General features: G+C 25.7%; 3 protein-coding genes across 6 annotated transcripts in view; 1 reads left to right on the plus strand and 2 right to left on the minus strand.

The window, feature by feature from the left end:
* LOC123266234 (protein prickle-like) overlaps positions 1-4,606 on the minus strand; it is an 87,752-nt gene extending 83,146 nt beyond the window's left edge. Inside the window, exons 1-2 of the mRNA XM_044730351.1 lie at positions 4,285-4,606; positions 2,101-2,666 (exon numbers count right to left, since the gene is read on the minus strand). The gene's annotated coding sequence lies outside the window, so the exon portion shown is untranslated. The remainder of the gene's footprint in view (positions 1-2,100; positions 2,667-4,284) is intronic.
* A 192-nt stretch (positions 4,607-4,798) lies between these two features.
* On the plus strand, positions 4,799-12,009 carry LOC123266237 (tafazzin). Its single transcript, XM_044730358.1, has 6 exons — positions 4,799-4,918; positions 8,517-8,970; positions 10,293-10,421; positions 10,750-10,993; positions 11,251-11,505; positions 11,578-12,009. Exons 2-6 carry the CDS (start codon positions 8,718-8,720, stop codon positions 11,615-11,617), a joined length of 921 nt encoding a protein of 306 aa, XP_044586293.1. The 5' UTR covers positions 4,799-4,918; positions 8,517-8,717; the 3' UTR covers positions 11,618-12,009.
* Positions 12,010-12,994: 985 nt separating this feature from the next.
* Positions 12,995-17,412, minus strand: LOC123265077 (PX domain-containing protein kinase-like protein). 4 transcript variants are annotated; one of them, XM_044728667.1, is made up of 6 exons: positions 16,997-17,411; positions 16,603-16,888; positions 14,551-15,566; positions 13,750-13,891; positions 13,631-13,675; positions 13,389-13,415 (listed from the first exon to the last, which is right to left on the minus strand). In XM_044728667.1, exons 1-5 carry the CDS (start codon positions 17,096-17,098, stop codon positions 13,659-13,661), a joined length of 1,563 nt encoding a protein of 520 aa, XP_044584602.1. In that variant the 5' UTR covers positions 17,099-17,411; the 3' UTR covers positions 13,389-13,415; positions 13,631-13,658. The 4 variants fall into 4 exon arrangements, with proteins under 4 accessions (XP_044584600.1, XP_044584599.1, XP_044584602.1 ...); XM_044728668.1 differs by having other exon boundaries at positions 13,627-13,675; XM_044728665.1 differs by lacking the exon at positions 13,631-13,675 and having other exon boundaries at positions 12,995-13,415; positions 17,039-17,412.
* Between the last annotated feature and the right edge of the window lie 583 nt (positions 17,413-17,995).

Here is a 17,995-nt window from a genome sequence, read left to right on the forward strand (position 1 = left end):
ATCGTTAGCAAGCTTTTGCTCAGAAATATCATTTGATAACGATGATAATCCGCGTAAAAATCCTCAGTGGCTTCTCAATCGACAGCCGTCATGATGACATAGCAGAGTACTCAGCAATGAACCTGCGACTACTGCTTGTGTGTGACTAAAGATAGCGAAAGCATTCGTTTGGCGGAAGAACCGGAATTCCTTTGGAACATTAAATATTTAAAAATGCTAAAATACCAGTGGTGGTTCACATAATATATATATATATACATAAATGTATATATGTACCAAGTAACTTACACGTAAAGATAAACCTGATCGACGGTGCATTAATTATCGATACATGAAAAGATATAAGGTCATTGTCCTATTGTACATGGAAATGGTAGAACTTGTATTGACTTACTGCGTCCTCACGATGATGAGAGTAACCAACATATGTGTACCTATGTGTATAAGGATGATATATAGAGAAGGAGTTTTGTAGTTTGTAGAGATACAACTAAATAGCTGATCATCTTCTTGAATGTCCTTGTCCTCGATCAACGTGGTCAAGATCTGGCTCGATGACTATCATGTATCTTGTTTCTTCAAGATTATTATTGTTGTTGTTATTATTATTAGGGCATTAGCAATACTTTTATTTGTTAATAATGATGCCTGGATGGACCTGGCGGTTTCTGGTACAGCAATTACGAAAAAGAGGGAAGACCGCATGGAAGAAGCTCCTTTAAAACAAGAAACTTATTCCTTTCTGGGAATGTTAATTGGTCGTTTCTCGAATTACTAACACACGTTGTCGATGCAGGCGACAGTGACAACGTCAAGTTATAACGAGGCAAGAGCACCAGAGAGAGCTATAACCGAGCGTTACATTACAACTATTAACATACCAAAGATAATCACGAGAAATTATGAGTTCTGCTTTCTATATCTGACTCCAGGAACCAACTACAGTTTGGTAAAAACTCAGTAATTACACTACCACGCACTACCTTATTCGCGGTTATTATTATTCGCGTTTTACTCTTTTTTATTATTATAATTATTATCAAAATTAAGTTACTCGGTATTGACTGCTAACACAAAAATGTCAATAGTTCACAAGATACAAGGTCCTTTATTAATTATGTTAAATTGCACTGTACTTTCTTAACTATTGACGTTTTTAAAGATATAAGCTCAACCTGATGTTACACTCATCAAGAGCTTTCATTTGAGTACCCACATGCATTTTTGATATATTTTTCATATATACATATATATAATATATATAAATATATAAATATATGAAAAAATTGATGTGGGTACTCATATAAAAGGTCTTGATGAGCATAACATCGGGATGAGCTTATATCTTGAAAAATGTCAATAGTTCACAAGATATTTGTTAAATTGCACTGTACTTTCTTAACTATTGACATTTTTAAAGATATAAGCTCATCTTGATGTTACACTCATTAAGAGCTTTCATTTGAATACCCACATGCATTTTTTATATATTTTTCATATATACATATATATAATATATATAAATATATAAAATATATGAAAAATTGATGTGGGTACTCAAATGAAAGCTCTCGATGAGTGTAATGTCAGAGTGAGCTTATATCTTTAAAAATGTCAATAGTTCACCAGATACAAGGTCGTTTCTTAACTGTGTAAAATTGCACTGTACTTTCTTAACTATTGATATTTTTAAAGATATAAGCTCATCTTGATGTTACACTCATTAAGAGCTTTTATTTGAGTACCCACATCAATTTTTCATATATTTTATATATTTATATATATTATATATATGTATAGATGAAAAATATATCAAAAATGCATGTGGGTACTCAAATGAAAGCTCTTGATGAGTGTAACATCAGGATGAGCTTATATCGTTAAAAATTTCAATAGTTCACAAGATACAAGGTAATTTTTTAATTATGTATCTAGAGATGGAGCATTTTCAAATGCAGCCTAAATACCGAAACATTAATTTCTTATTCTCTTAATAATATAAATTCTGTACACATGCATACGGGAAGAAATAATAATTATCCTACATATTACAAGCACAAGTACGCTAATTAACAGTGTATTAAACATTAATTTACATACTTGGTCGCTCTTCAAGAAAATAAAAGATCCAGGCGATCGTTTATTATTTTTTTCTTCCAACTTTCTCCTTTCTTCTGAAGATTATACTTGCAGCACTTAACGTAAAACTTTATTAGTTGTCCAGCACACGCACTAATTAATTCACATTTAAACTTTAACCCAAAAAACACTGTTAACTAACAGATAAAATTACACATGAACATTTGTCGATGAATAAAACCGCACTCTCATTTAAACAATACACACATTTATTTAATCACTTTACCTGGTTTACTTAATAGCAGAGTAAGCACTATACTACCGAAATCCAATAAAGTATTCAGTGAAACAAGTGTCTCGCGTGTGTATTAAAACCGCGAGAAGCTTTGGTATTTGATCAGGATGTTGTTGGGTACCCCGCGGTTCGAGTCTCGACATTTCCAACGACATCATCTCTCGCACTCACGCGTATTATTATAAAACCCGAGTTACACCGGTTGTTTCACTTGTAGACAAGACAACGCTGTACTGCATTCTCATCCGAGATCCTCGATCGACAAAGAGTCTGATTCGTGTACCAGAAATCCCTGGAAAATATAATACAAAAGAAGTAACATATAGAACGATATGAAGTTAGCTGACAGCTGTCAATTTTTTTTATTTTTATAACAAAATTAATTACAATTAAAAAACTACTTTAAAAAATTATCATTACTACTTTTTTTTTAATTTTCACAAGTGAAATTCTTTTATTTAATTTTTTTTATAATACTAAAATTAGCCGCCATTTTTAATTAATTAAATTAGAGCTAAAAAATATTTTTTAAAAATTGTACATTTAGTTTTTCAAGTTTTTTAAAATTAAATTTTATTTTTTAAGTTAAAAAACATTTTTTAAAAGGCTTACTTAATTTTCATTTTTTTACAATGATTTAATTGCTCTAAAATTAAAAATAAAAATGGCAGTTAACTTCAGTGTTTTAAAAATTGATACTGAAGTTAGCTGTCAGCTGTCACTTTTTTTAAAAATTTATACCGAATAAATAACAATTAAAAAACTACTTGAAAAAATTTTCATAATAATTTTTTGTTAATTTTAACACAGAATTTATTTATTTAATTTTTTTAATAATAATTCAATTGTTATAAAATAATAAAAAAATTTCTAATGTCAGTTAACTTCATGACATTTAACTTAACAGTCATTTAATAATTTAAAAATATTTTTAAACAAACAAATTTCTTCCCAAAAATTCTAATTTTTTTATAATTCATTTGTTAAAAAAAAAATAATAAAGTTAGCTGTCATTTTATATTTTTTTGATTTTGCTTTATTTATTAAATTAAAACTAAAAAATATTATTTAAAAATTGCACTTATAGTTTTTCAAATTTTTTACAAATGAAATTAAAAAAAAAAAATTCTAAAAATTTTTAAATGTCGGCTAACTTAATTTTCATAAAAAAAAATAATTGAATATCTGATGAAAATTAATTTAGCAGACATTTAACAATTTTCAGAATTTTTCTAACAAATAAATTATGAAAAAAAAAATTAGGAAAAAAAGTTGACATGTAAAAATTTAAAAAAATTAAAAATGTAATTTTTTAACAGTAATTTATTTTAATTAATTTAATTGTTAAATAAAATTAAAAATTTTTCAAGTGACAGCTAATAAATATCAAACATTTAACAATTTTAAGAATTTTTCTAACAAATAAATTATGAAAAAAAAAAATTAGGAAAAAAAATTGACATGTAGAAATTTAAAAAAATTAAAAATGCAATTTTTCAACAACAATTTATTTTAATTAATTTAATTTTTAAATAAAATTAAAAATTGTTTAAGTGACAGCTAATAAATATCAAACATTTAACAATTTTTAGAATTTTTCTAACAAATAAATTATGAAAAAAAAAAATTAGGAAAAAAAATTGACATGTAGAAATTTAAAAAAATTAAAAATGCAATTTTTCAACAACAATTTATTTTAATTAATTTAATTGTTAAATAAAATTAAAAATTGGTCAAGTGACAGCTATAAATATTTGGTAAATTAATTTTCAGTAAACTTCAGTGTTATAAAACAATCTGACTGAAGACAGAAGCCAAAGAAACAAAAAAGGTAAGCGATGACAGTTGTACAATGTCACCGAACCGGTAAAGTTAATTCACAATTTATATAAAAAAATCAATTTACGTACACTTTGTGTCCCGGGTGAGTTTTTTAGTCTTCACTATCAACAATCATACAATAAGTATCCTGGTCAGTGGAGAATCTAAACTCAGATTGTGAGTCTGACTGGACGGCGCGTCTTCTGAACAAACCACGAGAACAGTGGCCGTAAGCGGCTAGTTTGCTATCGTAAGGATCTAGCAAAAGCATTAAAACACATCGTGCATTCCACACTCGAGAGTATATAAGCTTCATTACAATACACGCAATCAGTACTCCATTGAAAGCATTGCTTATTCATGTATGTACATAACATATCCTATTGGAGTAAGTATTCCCGAAAAAGAATATTTACTTGCGTTTAATTAAAATCACTCGCGGTAGACAATTTAATAACTAAACGTTTATGCTTCTTCTTACAGTGTAATTTTCGGTGAATCGAGTTCTAACTGGCAAACGTTCACCACGCCGTAGAACACTTAAACTTGGACTCACTCTTGAGATGAGGTCCCCTGGTTTCTCCTTCCACTCAAACTGTTCACCAGCTACCATCTCCACCTGCCGGTCTTCAACCCACCTCTCCTGCTCGAAAGACTGTTCGCAAGAACTCAGACAGGTTGGATTCATCGTCAAAGACGGTTAAATACGGTCAAATAAACCAGGTAGAATGTTCTGATCGAATTCATTAATACTTTAACATCTTTTTTTTTGGTTTAGGTTTTACAACGAGTTAATGTTGCATTTTTTTTTATAAATCAATCATAAATATTGATTGTTGTTGCTTTGATTGTGTCAAAAAATATTTTAATTAAATATTTAGACATTTAATGAAATTTAAAAATTTACTGATCAGTTTTATGGTTAATTAGATTAATTAGACATTTTTTTTTAATTTTACAAACTTTTTTTTTTTAATTACATTTTTTTAATTTTATTTTCTGGTAAAAGAAAATTCTTAATAATAGTTATACATAAAATTACTTAAATTAAATTTATTTATTAATAATACAGTTTATCGTGAATTTAGTTGCCAAAAAGAATTATTAAATTATTCTTAATTATAAATTATAATTGTTGCTCTTATTTTAATTGATTTTTTTAATTCTAAAAAATTAAAAAAAAAAATTAGATAAATTTTAAAACTGAGCTAGAATCAAAGTGAAGAAATATTCAAACAAAGCTTCATAATTTCGAATAATTTTTTTTCACTGTTCAACATCACTTTTTTTAACTAGAATAAAGAATATGTAATGTGTTTGCATACTGTTTTAATTATCATAAAATTTAAATGATTTTTTTTTATAAAAATAAATCATTTAAATGAAGCTATAATATAAATTAATGGATTAATTAAATACACTGATCAAAAATAGATCTTGTGATATCTTAATTTTATCTCTTGAGTATTAAAGCAATTGAACTAGCAGTACCATCCAAAAGTAATGCCAAGAGTATGTTTAAATATGTCAACCTATTTAAAGTAACCCTGATTAGAAAAAAATAATTTGAAATTTAGACTGTCAATGTTAAGTTTCAATTAGAGAAGAAATCTCAAATTTATTTAGCAGATATTTATTAAATTTTTTAACAGATAAATTATGGCAAAAAAAATTGACATGTAGAAATTTTAAAAAATTAAAAATGCATCTTTTTAAAAATAACTTTTCTAAAGAAATTTTTTTGTTAAAAAAAATTAAAAAATTGTCAAGACTGTTAACTTTAATGATAATTATTTTAGAAGATATTTATTTAATTTTTCAACAAATAAATTATGGCAAAAAAAATTGACATGTAAAAATTAAAAATGGAATTTTTTAAAAATAATTTTTTAGAACAAATTTATTTGTTAAAAAAAAATAATTAAGTAACTGCTAACATTTTATTTAATAAGGAGGTCCTTTCGCCGCCAATGTAAAATAAAAAATATTAGATTATGAGTAAATTTAATTTTTTTCTAATAGTTAAGGTCCTTATTTATCTTATAGTGAGGTTTAAATTATACTTTACCGGACAAATTTTTGAAAAAATAAAATTTTTAAATGTTAGTATTTGTTCAGAGTCTTACGAGAAAATCAGACGTTTGCAGTATTTCTCGAATTATACTATCAGTCATGGATTAGATGAAGTAAAAAAAAACTAAAAATCAGATTTTCGAAATATTCAGGTTTCTTTTTTTGCAATAAAATATATCAGTTACCGAGATATTTATTGAGAAATTAATATTTAAAAATCACAAAAAATTCTCAAATTACCTACAATAAAATGGAGTCAAAAGATTTAGCAACGTTGCGTAGCGCGCGAGCTTCAGACCATTCAATAAATTCAAACTAAACTTTAACGCGCTTATGTTTTTCATGCATAGGGGACGGACGGGCAAGACGGAGAGGGCGGGTAAAATGAATAATCGTTTTAAATCGCTGGTCGGTCGATAGAAATATTTTAGACAGCAATCTATCAATCTATTATGTAACTACACTTACCGTTATCGATAAAGCATTGGTTTTGCATACTTGTGGGAATTTTTTTTATAAATATTGAAATTTAGGAAAAAAAAAAATTTTAAATCGTAAGTATACAGTACTTAGTTTAATGTTGTTAAGGACGATGCAGATTTGATTTTTTTTCTTCATATTCAGGACGCGGTTGATATTTTTGCGACGATTGTTTTGATTGAAATGTATTTTCCAATCAGTATTCGTTTTACGCGACCTGAGTATTCATTTTGCCCGCCCGTGGTAGGGCAAAACGGATAATGTTGACTTTTTTTTTTTTTTTTAATTTCGAAGAAGAATTTCTTTGTTATTATTTTTATTTTACTTTAATTATAAACTTCAATTACCCAAAAAATTATTAGCCAAAGTTAAGAATGGATATGATTATAATATATATTTGTTATTTCATTTTTAAATTAACATATCCGTTTTGCCCGCCCTTCCCCTACTTATTAGTTAATTTATTGTTAACAAATTTTCATAATTCATAATTGAAAAATAAAACAATAATTAAAAAATACTAGCATTCCTGCCATGAGACATTAGAATGTTATGGTTTTGTGACTAAACATTTTTAATTAATTTATTTATTTACACTGACTGCAAAAAGTTAAACACGGTTAAGGTTATATTGTGAAAATAAAAATGTAAACAACCGAAATAAAGCGTTGCCAAATCACGGACAGGTTACTAACAGCTGATTTACAACAGTCGAATTAATTTTTGTATTTAACTATTTTTTTTTAGTAGATTTCATAGAAATCTATTAGTAGATTTCATAGAAATCTAACTATTGCATTTGTCCTCATGACGCAACTTTTGAAAAATTTTGGTATTTTCTGACTTAGTTCGTCAAGCTGGTTCAGAAAATGCCATTAGTTCAAAAGTTTATATATGTATGTATTTATATATATATATATATATATATATATATATATATATATATGTATGTATATATATATATATATATATACGATATAACGCGGCTTATCCGGACGATAGCGTCTATAGTTGTTAATGGATCCTTTTCAAACTCAACATACTTCATTTTTAGACAAATACCAAGGCCAAGTTCAAAGATGAGCTTAATCGGTCAAGTAGTTCAGAAATTATATGGTTTCAAAATTTTCAAAATCCTAAAAATTTACTTTTTGGCTGATTCTTTCGCGCATAACTTTTGAATGAAATAACCTATCGAATTTTTGTATTTTATTATGTTATAATATAAAATTAAAATTTTGTGTTAAAATATTGAAAATAAAAAATTCGTAAAAAGAAAATAAATGTAAAAAATTTTAAGTTATTATATAATAATTAATAAATAAATAAATTATGTTGTTATTATTATATATAATTAATAAATAAATAAATTATTATTAATATTTATAATGAAAATTTACTTTATGTGAAATCTACTTCCATTTCGGCTGCCGAATGGCCTTTTTAATTTTCAAAATTTCAACGATTAATGCCTCATATACTATTTATTTTTTAATTTTAGGAATTTTTATGGGTTTTGTATTTTAATTTATTGAAAATTTACTACTACAGTTGTTATGACTCAACAGGAGCGAAAGGACTTCCTTAAAGACTTACCGAATAAATATATAAATCTAAAATTATTCTAATTAATAAATGATAAAAATAAAAAGCGCTTGATTATAAACAATAATGACAGCTGTTTTCTTCCTAGAAATAAATAAAATAAATAAAATAAGCAATAATATTTATGTGTGACATTGACGATATTAGGTTATTAATTTTTCAGATCAAGCTGATGATATATTTGTTTATCACGAACAGCGGAATAAAAAAGTAGATCAATGAACAATACCAACACGAGCTCAGATAATTTTTGAATAGATCGGATGGAGTCGTGAGCGTTCGTAAGTACTCGATTGCAGAGTGAAGGTGGAAGGTGCCACCACGTGACAAGCAGTGGTTTCGACTGGTCACCCCGACAAATGGTATGACGATGGCTGACTCGAATTACGAAAGAGTGGACGTTTTTTTCAGGGGCAATTTTCCGAGTAAGGCCGCTGCGTTCGCAAGAAAGCGACGCACATTTTCATTTTTGTTATTCTGCGGATACAGTAGTCAACGCACCATGGTCTACAACATTAAGTGGATAATACCTAAGTTGAAAAATCCTTCAAAGTTGTGGAATTTCGCAAGTACACTTACCTTTGCCGCAGTAGGAATTGTTTCTAAATTAATTATTCGTAAGTAAATATTTAATTATTAATTACAAAAAATTATTTATTTTTTTATTGCTCAAGATTTTTTATTTTTAAAATTTTTTTTTAATCAATTTAATGTATACACATAGAAGTAATTATTTTGTGTATAGTATAAGTATAACCTATTAAAAGACACTGACATTAGAAATTTTATTATTATTTTATAGCAATTAAATTATTGTGAGAAAAATTTTATTTTAAAATTATAATTAAATTATTAGTGGAATTTTTTTTTATGATAATTAATTTAGCAGATATTTTATTATTTTTTTAGTAAATAAATTATGTCAAAAAAAATATTGACAAGTTGAAATTTTAAAAAATTTCAATTTTTTGAAAATAATTTTTTAAAAATAAATTTGTTAAAAAAAATAAAAAATGATTAAGTTACTGCTAGTTTTAATAAAAATAAATTTAGTAGATTTTTATTAAATTTTTTAACAAATAATTTATGGCAAAAAAAATTGACATCTAAAAAATTAAGAATGCAATTTTTTAAAATAAATTTTTTTGTTAAAAAAAAATTAGAAAATGATTAAGTAATTGCTAATTTTAATAAGAATTAATTTAGCAGATTTTTATCAAATTTTTTAACAAATAATTTATGGTACAAAACAATTTACATGCAAGAAATTTTAAAGAAATTAAAATTGCAATTTTTTAGAATAAATTTTTGAGTTTAAAAAAATTAAAAAATGATTAAATGATTGCTGACTTAAATAAAAATTAATTTAGCAAATTTTTTAATAAATAAATTATTGGAAAAAAAATTGACATGTAGAAAATTTTAAAAATTTAAGAATGTAATTTTTTTTAAATAATTTTTTTGTTGAAAAAAATTCAAAAAATGATTAAATGACTGCTAACTTGAATAAAAATTAATTTAGTAGATTTTTATTGAATTTTTTAACAAATGATTTATGGTTCAAAAAAATTTACATGTAAAAAATTAAAAATGCAATTTTTTAGAATAAATTTTTTGTTAAAAAAAATCTTCAAATTGACTGAGTGATTGCTAACTTTACTAAAAATTAATTCAGTCAATTTTTTAATAAATAAATTACTGCAAAAAAAATTGACATGTAAGAAATTTAAATAAATTGATGATATTTTTTAAAAATAATTTTTTTGTTAAAAAAGAAATTAAAAAATTGTCAAGACTGCTAACTTTGATGTCATATTTTTTAATTATAATTAATTTGTTATAATTTAAAAAAATTGACAGCTATTTTCATTATCATCCTATTAAATTACTATTTTAATAACTATAATTAGTAATTGTCTTCTTTATTTGTTAATTATAGAGTGGCTGAATAAAACAACAGTTCACAACAAACACATATTTGAAAAAGCATTGAACCAGAGGCCGAGAGATGTACCGCTCATAACAGTCTCCAATCACGATAGCTGCTTTGATGATCCTGGGATTTGGGGTGGGTTTACGTCTGGCACGCCAGACACCTAGTCGAGTGATGCTTACTTCTTGCTACTTATATTGTTGATTGCTGATTATTGACAATAATTAATATCAAACCAGCAGTGCAAATAATTAAATGATTGTTTACAATTCAGCAACTTTTATAAAATGTAATTACACAGGGTGAGCTTGACCGTAATGTCATTCTGTGATTTAAAATCATTGAAAAATCTTCAAAAAAAAATTAACCGTGTCTAAAAATTTATTCTCAATATTTCTTCAGCTATTTTTTTTTAGTTATAATTGAAAAAAAAAAAAAAAAATGATTAAATTTTTGATTTCAGCGTCCTTGGATTTTCGGCATGTAATAAATAGGAAAAAAATGAGATGGTCGTTAGCAGCACATGATATTTGTTTCACAAATTCCTGGCATTCATGTTTCTTCATGCTTGGAAAATGTATACCAACTGTAAGAGGTGACGGAGTTTATCAGGAAGCTATTAATTTTTGTATAGAAAAATTAGCCCAAGGAGATTGGGTTCATGTATTTCCGGAAGGAAAAGTAAATATGTTCAAAGAATATATAAGGTTTGTAGTTTGATAGTTCATGAGTAATGAAAATTAAGTTAGCCGACGTAAAATTTTTTTTTTTCATTGAAAAAATTATTAAAAAAAAATTTTCACAGAAAAACTATAAGTCCAATTAAAAAAAAATTTTTTTTCAGTTCTAATTTAATAAATAAAAAATTTAAAAATTCGGCTAACTTTTGAGTATTATAAATGAGTAATAAATTGATAGGCGATTATTTAATTTTGAAATATCAATCAGCAGATTCAATTCACAGGTTAAAATGGGGTGTTGGAAGATTAATTCTTGAATCACCGGTCACACCTATTGTCGTGCCAATTTACCATGTAGGAATGGACCAAGTATTACCTAATGAGCCACCTTATATCATTAAATTGTTCAAAAAGGTGACGATTAAGTACGGAGAGCCAATAGACTTTAGCAAATTATTAGCAGAATTACGGGCATCTAATGCTGATGAAGTACAAGCAAGAAAAGCCATAACCGATTACATTGACGCTGAACTTCTCAGGTAAGCCAAAAATTTTGTTTTTTTAATTTATTTCAAGCTAAGCTTACTAATTATTATTATTATTATTTTTAGATTAAAAAAAGAAACCGAAGAATTACATGTTAAGCTATGACGTTGCCGTAACTCTGTTTAGTATTGAATTTTAACCAATCTCATGTAATTTAAATAACAAGGTCAGCAGTATAAATAAGTGAATTGTTTTCGTGAGTGATTAACGATTTACATTTACGATAGACGGAATTTTTTTATGATTCGACGTTAAATGTAGCAATGCATTGTTTAAAAACTATGATACGGCATAAATGAAATTAATGTCACTAAATAATGTGACGCACTTTTGTATCATGCGTAAGTCCGACTCATTAACAAGTTCAGCTAATAGTAATTACGCTTACATATCAGTCTATTTGTTTTTATCCTGTAAATAACATAACATTGTGTATATTTTGGGTATAAAAAAAATTATTAAGCTTAGAATAAAAAATGTTTACTACTTTTTTAAAATTTATTTTAATATTAATATTAGATTATTTAATATGCTTCCAATTTTGTTAAATAAAATAAATAAGGACATTTATTTTTTTTTTTAATGTATATATTGGATACATAATTTTTTTATTTATTAAAGCTATTTTTATTTACAATGTTTACGAAATTATATCGCGTTACAGATAAAAAAAATTTTATTTTTTTTGTCAAAAAAAAATTTTTAGTTTGGAGAAAATTTTTTCCTGCATTTCTGCATGTTTTATTAAAAAATAAGTTGATTCCCAAAAAAAAAAAAATTTTTTCTAAACTAAAAATTTTTTTGAACTTAGAAAAAAAATAAAATTTTTATTTTACGCTTTTATAGCATCTAGAACGCGATATTTTTAATTTAATATAATAGAAAAAAAATTCTACGTGATATAATTTTTTTTATAATAAAATATTATTCAAAATTTTTTAGAGTTTTATTTTTACAATTTTAATCATTAAACCAGATTAATTTTAAAGTTTACATATTCAAGAAACATGATTATTTTTTTTATTTAAAACTTATCATTAAAATCGTAAATGATAACAAAACAATAAAAATTTTTATATAACAGAGTAGTTTGTTAGATAATTTTTTTTTTTTTTTCAGCATTGAAAAAAAAATTATTTTATTTAAAATTCAACCTCGTAAACATTTTAAATAATGAATATAATTAATGGTAATTTTAAAATTATCAACAAAACGTATAATTTGTTTTTTTTTTTTTTTTTTTTTTGGCTACAAAGTCTCGTGAAAAAATAATAATTATATAACGTTCTTACTAAAAATAATATTGAATAAATCAACCAGTATTTGAACTAAAAAGCCAATGAATAACATTTGATATATTATCTCTAAAAAAATATATAAATTTTTTTAGTAACAAAAACATAATATTTTCTTATAAACGATAAAAAAAAAATTTTATCTAATTTATGAAAAAATTTACAATAAAGATCATTGGCATATTTATTACAAGATAAAATTATTTAATTATTTATATTAATTAATACGTAAGGTACATTTTTTTTCGATAAATTGTGAGGAGAAATAAGAATAATTCTATGTATATTAAACGGGACAAGACTTGACTTTAGTTTCTATACGACAGAACCACTATCTTATGTACAGTATATAGCCGTTTAATTATATTTAATGTTTAATATTTAATCACATTTTTATAATATTTATTTTAATGAGTAAAGCTAATTTTAATGATTACCATTGGTAATCTTGCGTAATTTTCCTTTATTAAAATTACATATACTGCCTAATAAGGCAGAACGATCATTTGTACCTGTTGGTACATTTAAAGCACCAGCTGATGCATCCGTGAATGGCACATGGTTTTCATTATTATTTTTTACGGCGTTGCTCGATATTGTAGTCACACCTATAAAAATAATCCAATTATTATTTATTAATTTAAAAAAATTAATATCAAACATTTATTTATTAAAATTTTTTTTTACCTATTAAAAATATTTAATACAATATTTTTAAGAGAAAAAAATAAAAATTATCAATAGTAATTAATTTATATAAAATAAAAATTTAGAAAAAATTAATTTTTAACAATCATCGTCAAAATTATTTTGACGAACCTACATTAAGTCATCGAACGTCGCAAACGCCATCAACTTCTGTGTCCAGCTTATTAATAAAATTCAAAGTAATTATATTGTTAATTAAATTAATTTTAAAAAAATTATTTTTTTTATTATTACCGTGTGATGGAGGTGTAAAAGTACCGAGACTAGTCGTAGTAGATGTACTTGTAGGACTATCTGACCTTTCTGGGCTTTTACCATTGGAACTATTGAGTTGACTTGATGATTGTTGTTCTTGGGCCAATTTTGTTTCTTTTTTCTATTTAAAAATAAAAAAAAAATTAATTGAATCAAATAAATAATTTTGAAGAATTTTATCTTCTTAAATTGAGTAAAAAAATTCTTAAGCGAAGAAATTTTTCTTGGTTTAAGTAAATTTTATTTAATTCAAAAATATTTCTCTTGATTCAAGACAATTCAACTTTTAAAAATTATTTTCTTAGTTCATAAATTTTTCTTTTGATTAAAGTTAATTTTTTTTTCTGTGTAATAAGTGTCGCTTCAAATTTGAAACTATAAAAATAACAGTTTGAAAAAATATTCTTAAAATTCAAACTTTATACTAAATACTACATTTTAATACCTGAAGATTCAATATATAATAAAAAAATTAAACAGAAAAAAAAATTAACAAATAATTTTGAAGAATTTCATTTTCATGATTTGAGTAGAAAAATTCTTAAGCTAAAAAATTTTTTTGGTTTAAATTTATTAAGTATAAATTTTACTTAAAATTAAAATTTTATTTATTAAGTATAAAATTAACTTAAAATAAAAATTTTATTTAATTCAAAAATTTTTCTCTCGATTAAAAACAATAAAACTCAAAAATTATTTTCTTGGTTCAAGAATTTTTCTCTTAACTCAAATTAATTTTTTTTTAGTATAAAAATAATTACTAATAAAAATAAAAATTACCAATTTTTGTTTTCGTTTTTTCATCTCTTCTTCAGAGCTCATCAATTCCTGGACTTTAACAAGTCTCTTTTGGTGTCTAACAACTTTCTGTTCATCTCTCAGTCTTTGCTCTGCTTTATTAGCAGCATCCAAAAGAGCATCTTTGAGATGGCTGCTCAATTTAAAATGGGGTTTTTCAACAGGATTAGCAGATAGCGCAGCAGCACGTCTAGGAGTTTCGAAGAACGGGTGCTCAATAAGCCGAGCAATAGTAGGAAGATCTTGTTTGAGTGCTTCAGGTGAAAGAATTACCTCCAAAAGATTTTTCAAATGAGGATCGCAGTAAGGAATGTCAGTGCAAGTTGCTTCTAGCAATGGCCTGCCAAATGCCATTTCGTACAACACGTGTCCAAATGAATAGACGTCTACCTGAGTAGTGGCATGAAGCTTTCGCCTCTGGACAACGTAAGGCCGATAAAAAGCTGGCAAACCCAGCAATCCATTTTCTATGTCCAGTAGCTTAGCTCCCGTTGGTGTTATAAGAACATTACCGGTATGTAAATGACCGTAAGGTAGTCCTTTTTCAGCGAGATAACTCAGTGCATCAAGAATCTGATATGCGTACGTGGCGATTTCAGATGTGATCAGTGATTTTGGTTGCTTTGGATTTCCGTACTTTTTAATGAACGGTTGCTTTGGTTTTGAGCTACAAAGAACGTCACGCAAGGTACCATTGTTGTAAAAGTTTCTAATTGTCAAAGCACCATTGTCGGTTACATGCTGATGAACTATGCTCTCAATGTGAGGGTGCTTCAATGTTCCCAGGCTTTTGAAAACACCCTGGATATCTTTGTCTTGTAAATGTTTATCAGGTCCAAATTCTACCCAAGCCAAGAGCAATTCTTGCTTTATAGTTTGACGATTTTTTACGGTATAGTAATACTTTCTTAGCCGCCATCCCATGTCGACAATTGGCTTTCCAATTTCGAAATTTGCATCGCTTCTCAATGCTAGAGACACTTGTTGTAATGCTATTTCTGTAAAATGAAAAAAAAAAAATTTTTTTTTTTATATTCGATATCTTTCAAGAAATTGATACTGAACTCAGCTAACTAATTTTTTAATTATTAATAAGTAAAATAAATAAAATTTTTCTTTATTAAATAATGACTATTGCTAAATTGCACTGTATTTTTTTAAATATTGACGTTTTTAAAAATATAAGCTCATCCTGATGTTACACTCATCAAGAGCTTTCATTTGAGTACCCACATGCATTTTTGATATATTTTTCATATATACATATATACATAATATATGAAAAATTGATGTGGGTACTCAAATAAAAGCTCTTAATGAGTGTATCATTGGGATGAGCTTATATTTTTAAAAATGTCAATATTTTACAAGATAATTATACTGTACTTTCGTAACTATTGACGTTTTTAAAAATATAAGCCCATCTTGATGTTACACTCATCAAGAGCTTTCATTTGAGTACCTACATGCATTTTCATATATTTTTCATAGATACATATATATATAAATTGATGTGGGTACTCAAATGAAAGCTTTTGATAAGTGTATCATTAAGATGAGCTTATATTTTTAAAAATGTCAATATTTTACAAGATACAATGTCATTTCTTAACTATGTTAAATTGCACTGTACTTTCTTAACTATTGATATTTGTAAAGATATAAGCTCATCTTGATGTTACATTCATCAAGAGCTTTCATTTGAATACCCACATCAATTTTTTATATATTTATGTATATTATATATATGTATATATGAAAAATATATCAAAAATGCATGTGGGTACTCAAATGAAAGGTCTTAATGAGTGTAACATCGGGATGAGCTTATATCTTTAAAAATGTAAATAGTTCACAAGATACAAGGTCATGTCTTCAATCATGTATCTAGAGATAGAAAATTTTCAAATGCAGCCTAAATACTTATCATAATAAATTGACTATCCGTGTGAATTATACGAAACCTTTTTTAATGCCCTTAACTTCAGTGTCATCTTAAAAACAAATTTTACAAATAAAATAATTTTAACTTACCATGTAAAGGTATAGCGTAATTGTTGGGGTCGAGGAAATGCTTCATAGACAACGATGAAGCTAATATGGGATTCATTAGTACAACGTTTAAATAATTTTGCAAGGCGATTTGACGTTGGGCTATAAATTCTACATCCATATTACCAATAATTTTTTTAGGAGGTAACGGCAGGTCCAAGCCTGACATAGATAAAACTCCATTGAGTTGTACGAAGTCATTGTAACGTCTACTAACACGCCAAGATTTTTCGGGTAAGGGGCCTCTCTGTGTTCTGATCACGTATTCCTGTAATTAAATACATACTTAAGTAAACAACTCAAATAATAATTATAATATTAACTGATAAATAAATAAGAATTATAAAAAAGATATAATAAATAAAATTAAACGTACTGTATGACCATCAATAGTTCTTGCATTTTCAATTACGCTTACCAAAGTTTCAGTATCATCTAATAACACTTTATTTGTATATTTTCTCTCAAATAGAGCCATTGATCATCAATCAGTTGATAAAGAGAGCCCGTGCGGGGCGGATCGCGATAAACGCAGTTTTCTAGCGACCCCATAAATTACGTACCAGAGATTCATTGCAACATATGAGTACCTTTAGCACTTTTTATTCCATTAGTACATTTTATTTGTTCTATAATTGACCAACTTATCGATGATTGTTTGAATAGCGTTATAAACAGTCATTCATGTCTTATTATCAGAGTATTAGAGTAAATTTTTTGACTTTTCATCACTAACGAGTTTTCTTTCACCTGCGTCCATCACACGGGAATCACTGATAACTGATTTACAGTGCTGCCAACTTTATAACACTTTAAAGACACTGAAGTTGTTAGATTTAAAAAATTTTTTTAGAATTTTATAGCAATTAGATTATTATATACAAAATTTAAATGAAAATTAAGTTAGCCGACATTTAAAAATTTTTAGAATTTTTTTTTATTAAAAAATTATTACAAAATAATTAAAAAAAATTTTCATTTGTAAAAAACTCGAAAAACTAAAAGTCCAATTTTTAAATAATATTTTTTAGTTCTAATTTAATAATTAAAAAAAAATCAAAAAATTAAAAACGTCGGCTAACTTTAGTGTCATAAAATTTAATTAAAAAGTTCCACGTGTGAAAATAATAAAAATTATAAGTGAAACTTTTTAGAAGAATTTTCTATGAAAATAAACTTAGCCGAAATCTAAAAATTTTTTCATTTGTTAAAATGTTCAAAAACTATAATTGCAATTTTTTAGTTATAATTTAATAAATTAAGTAAAATAAATTAAAAAATGTCGGCTAACTTCAGTATTAAACACTTAAAATATTTTTTTATATTATTTATGTTTATCAATTTCAATAATTATCAATAATACTATAGTCAGCTG

The sequence above is a fragment of the Cotesia glomerata genome, linkage group LG5, assembly GCF_020080835.1.
Source record: "Cotesia glomerata isolate CgM1 linkage group LG5, MPM_Cglom_v2.3, whole genome shotgun sequence".
Taxonomy (NCBI): domain Eukaryota; kingdom Metazoa; phylum Arthropoda; class Insecta; order Hymenoptera; family Braconidae; genus Cotesia; species Cotesia glomerata.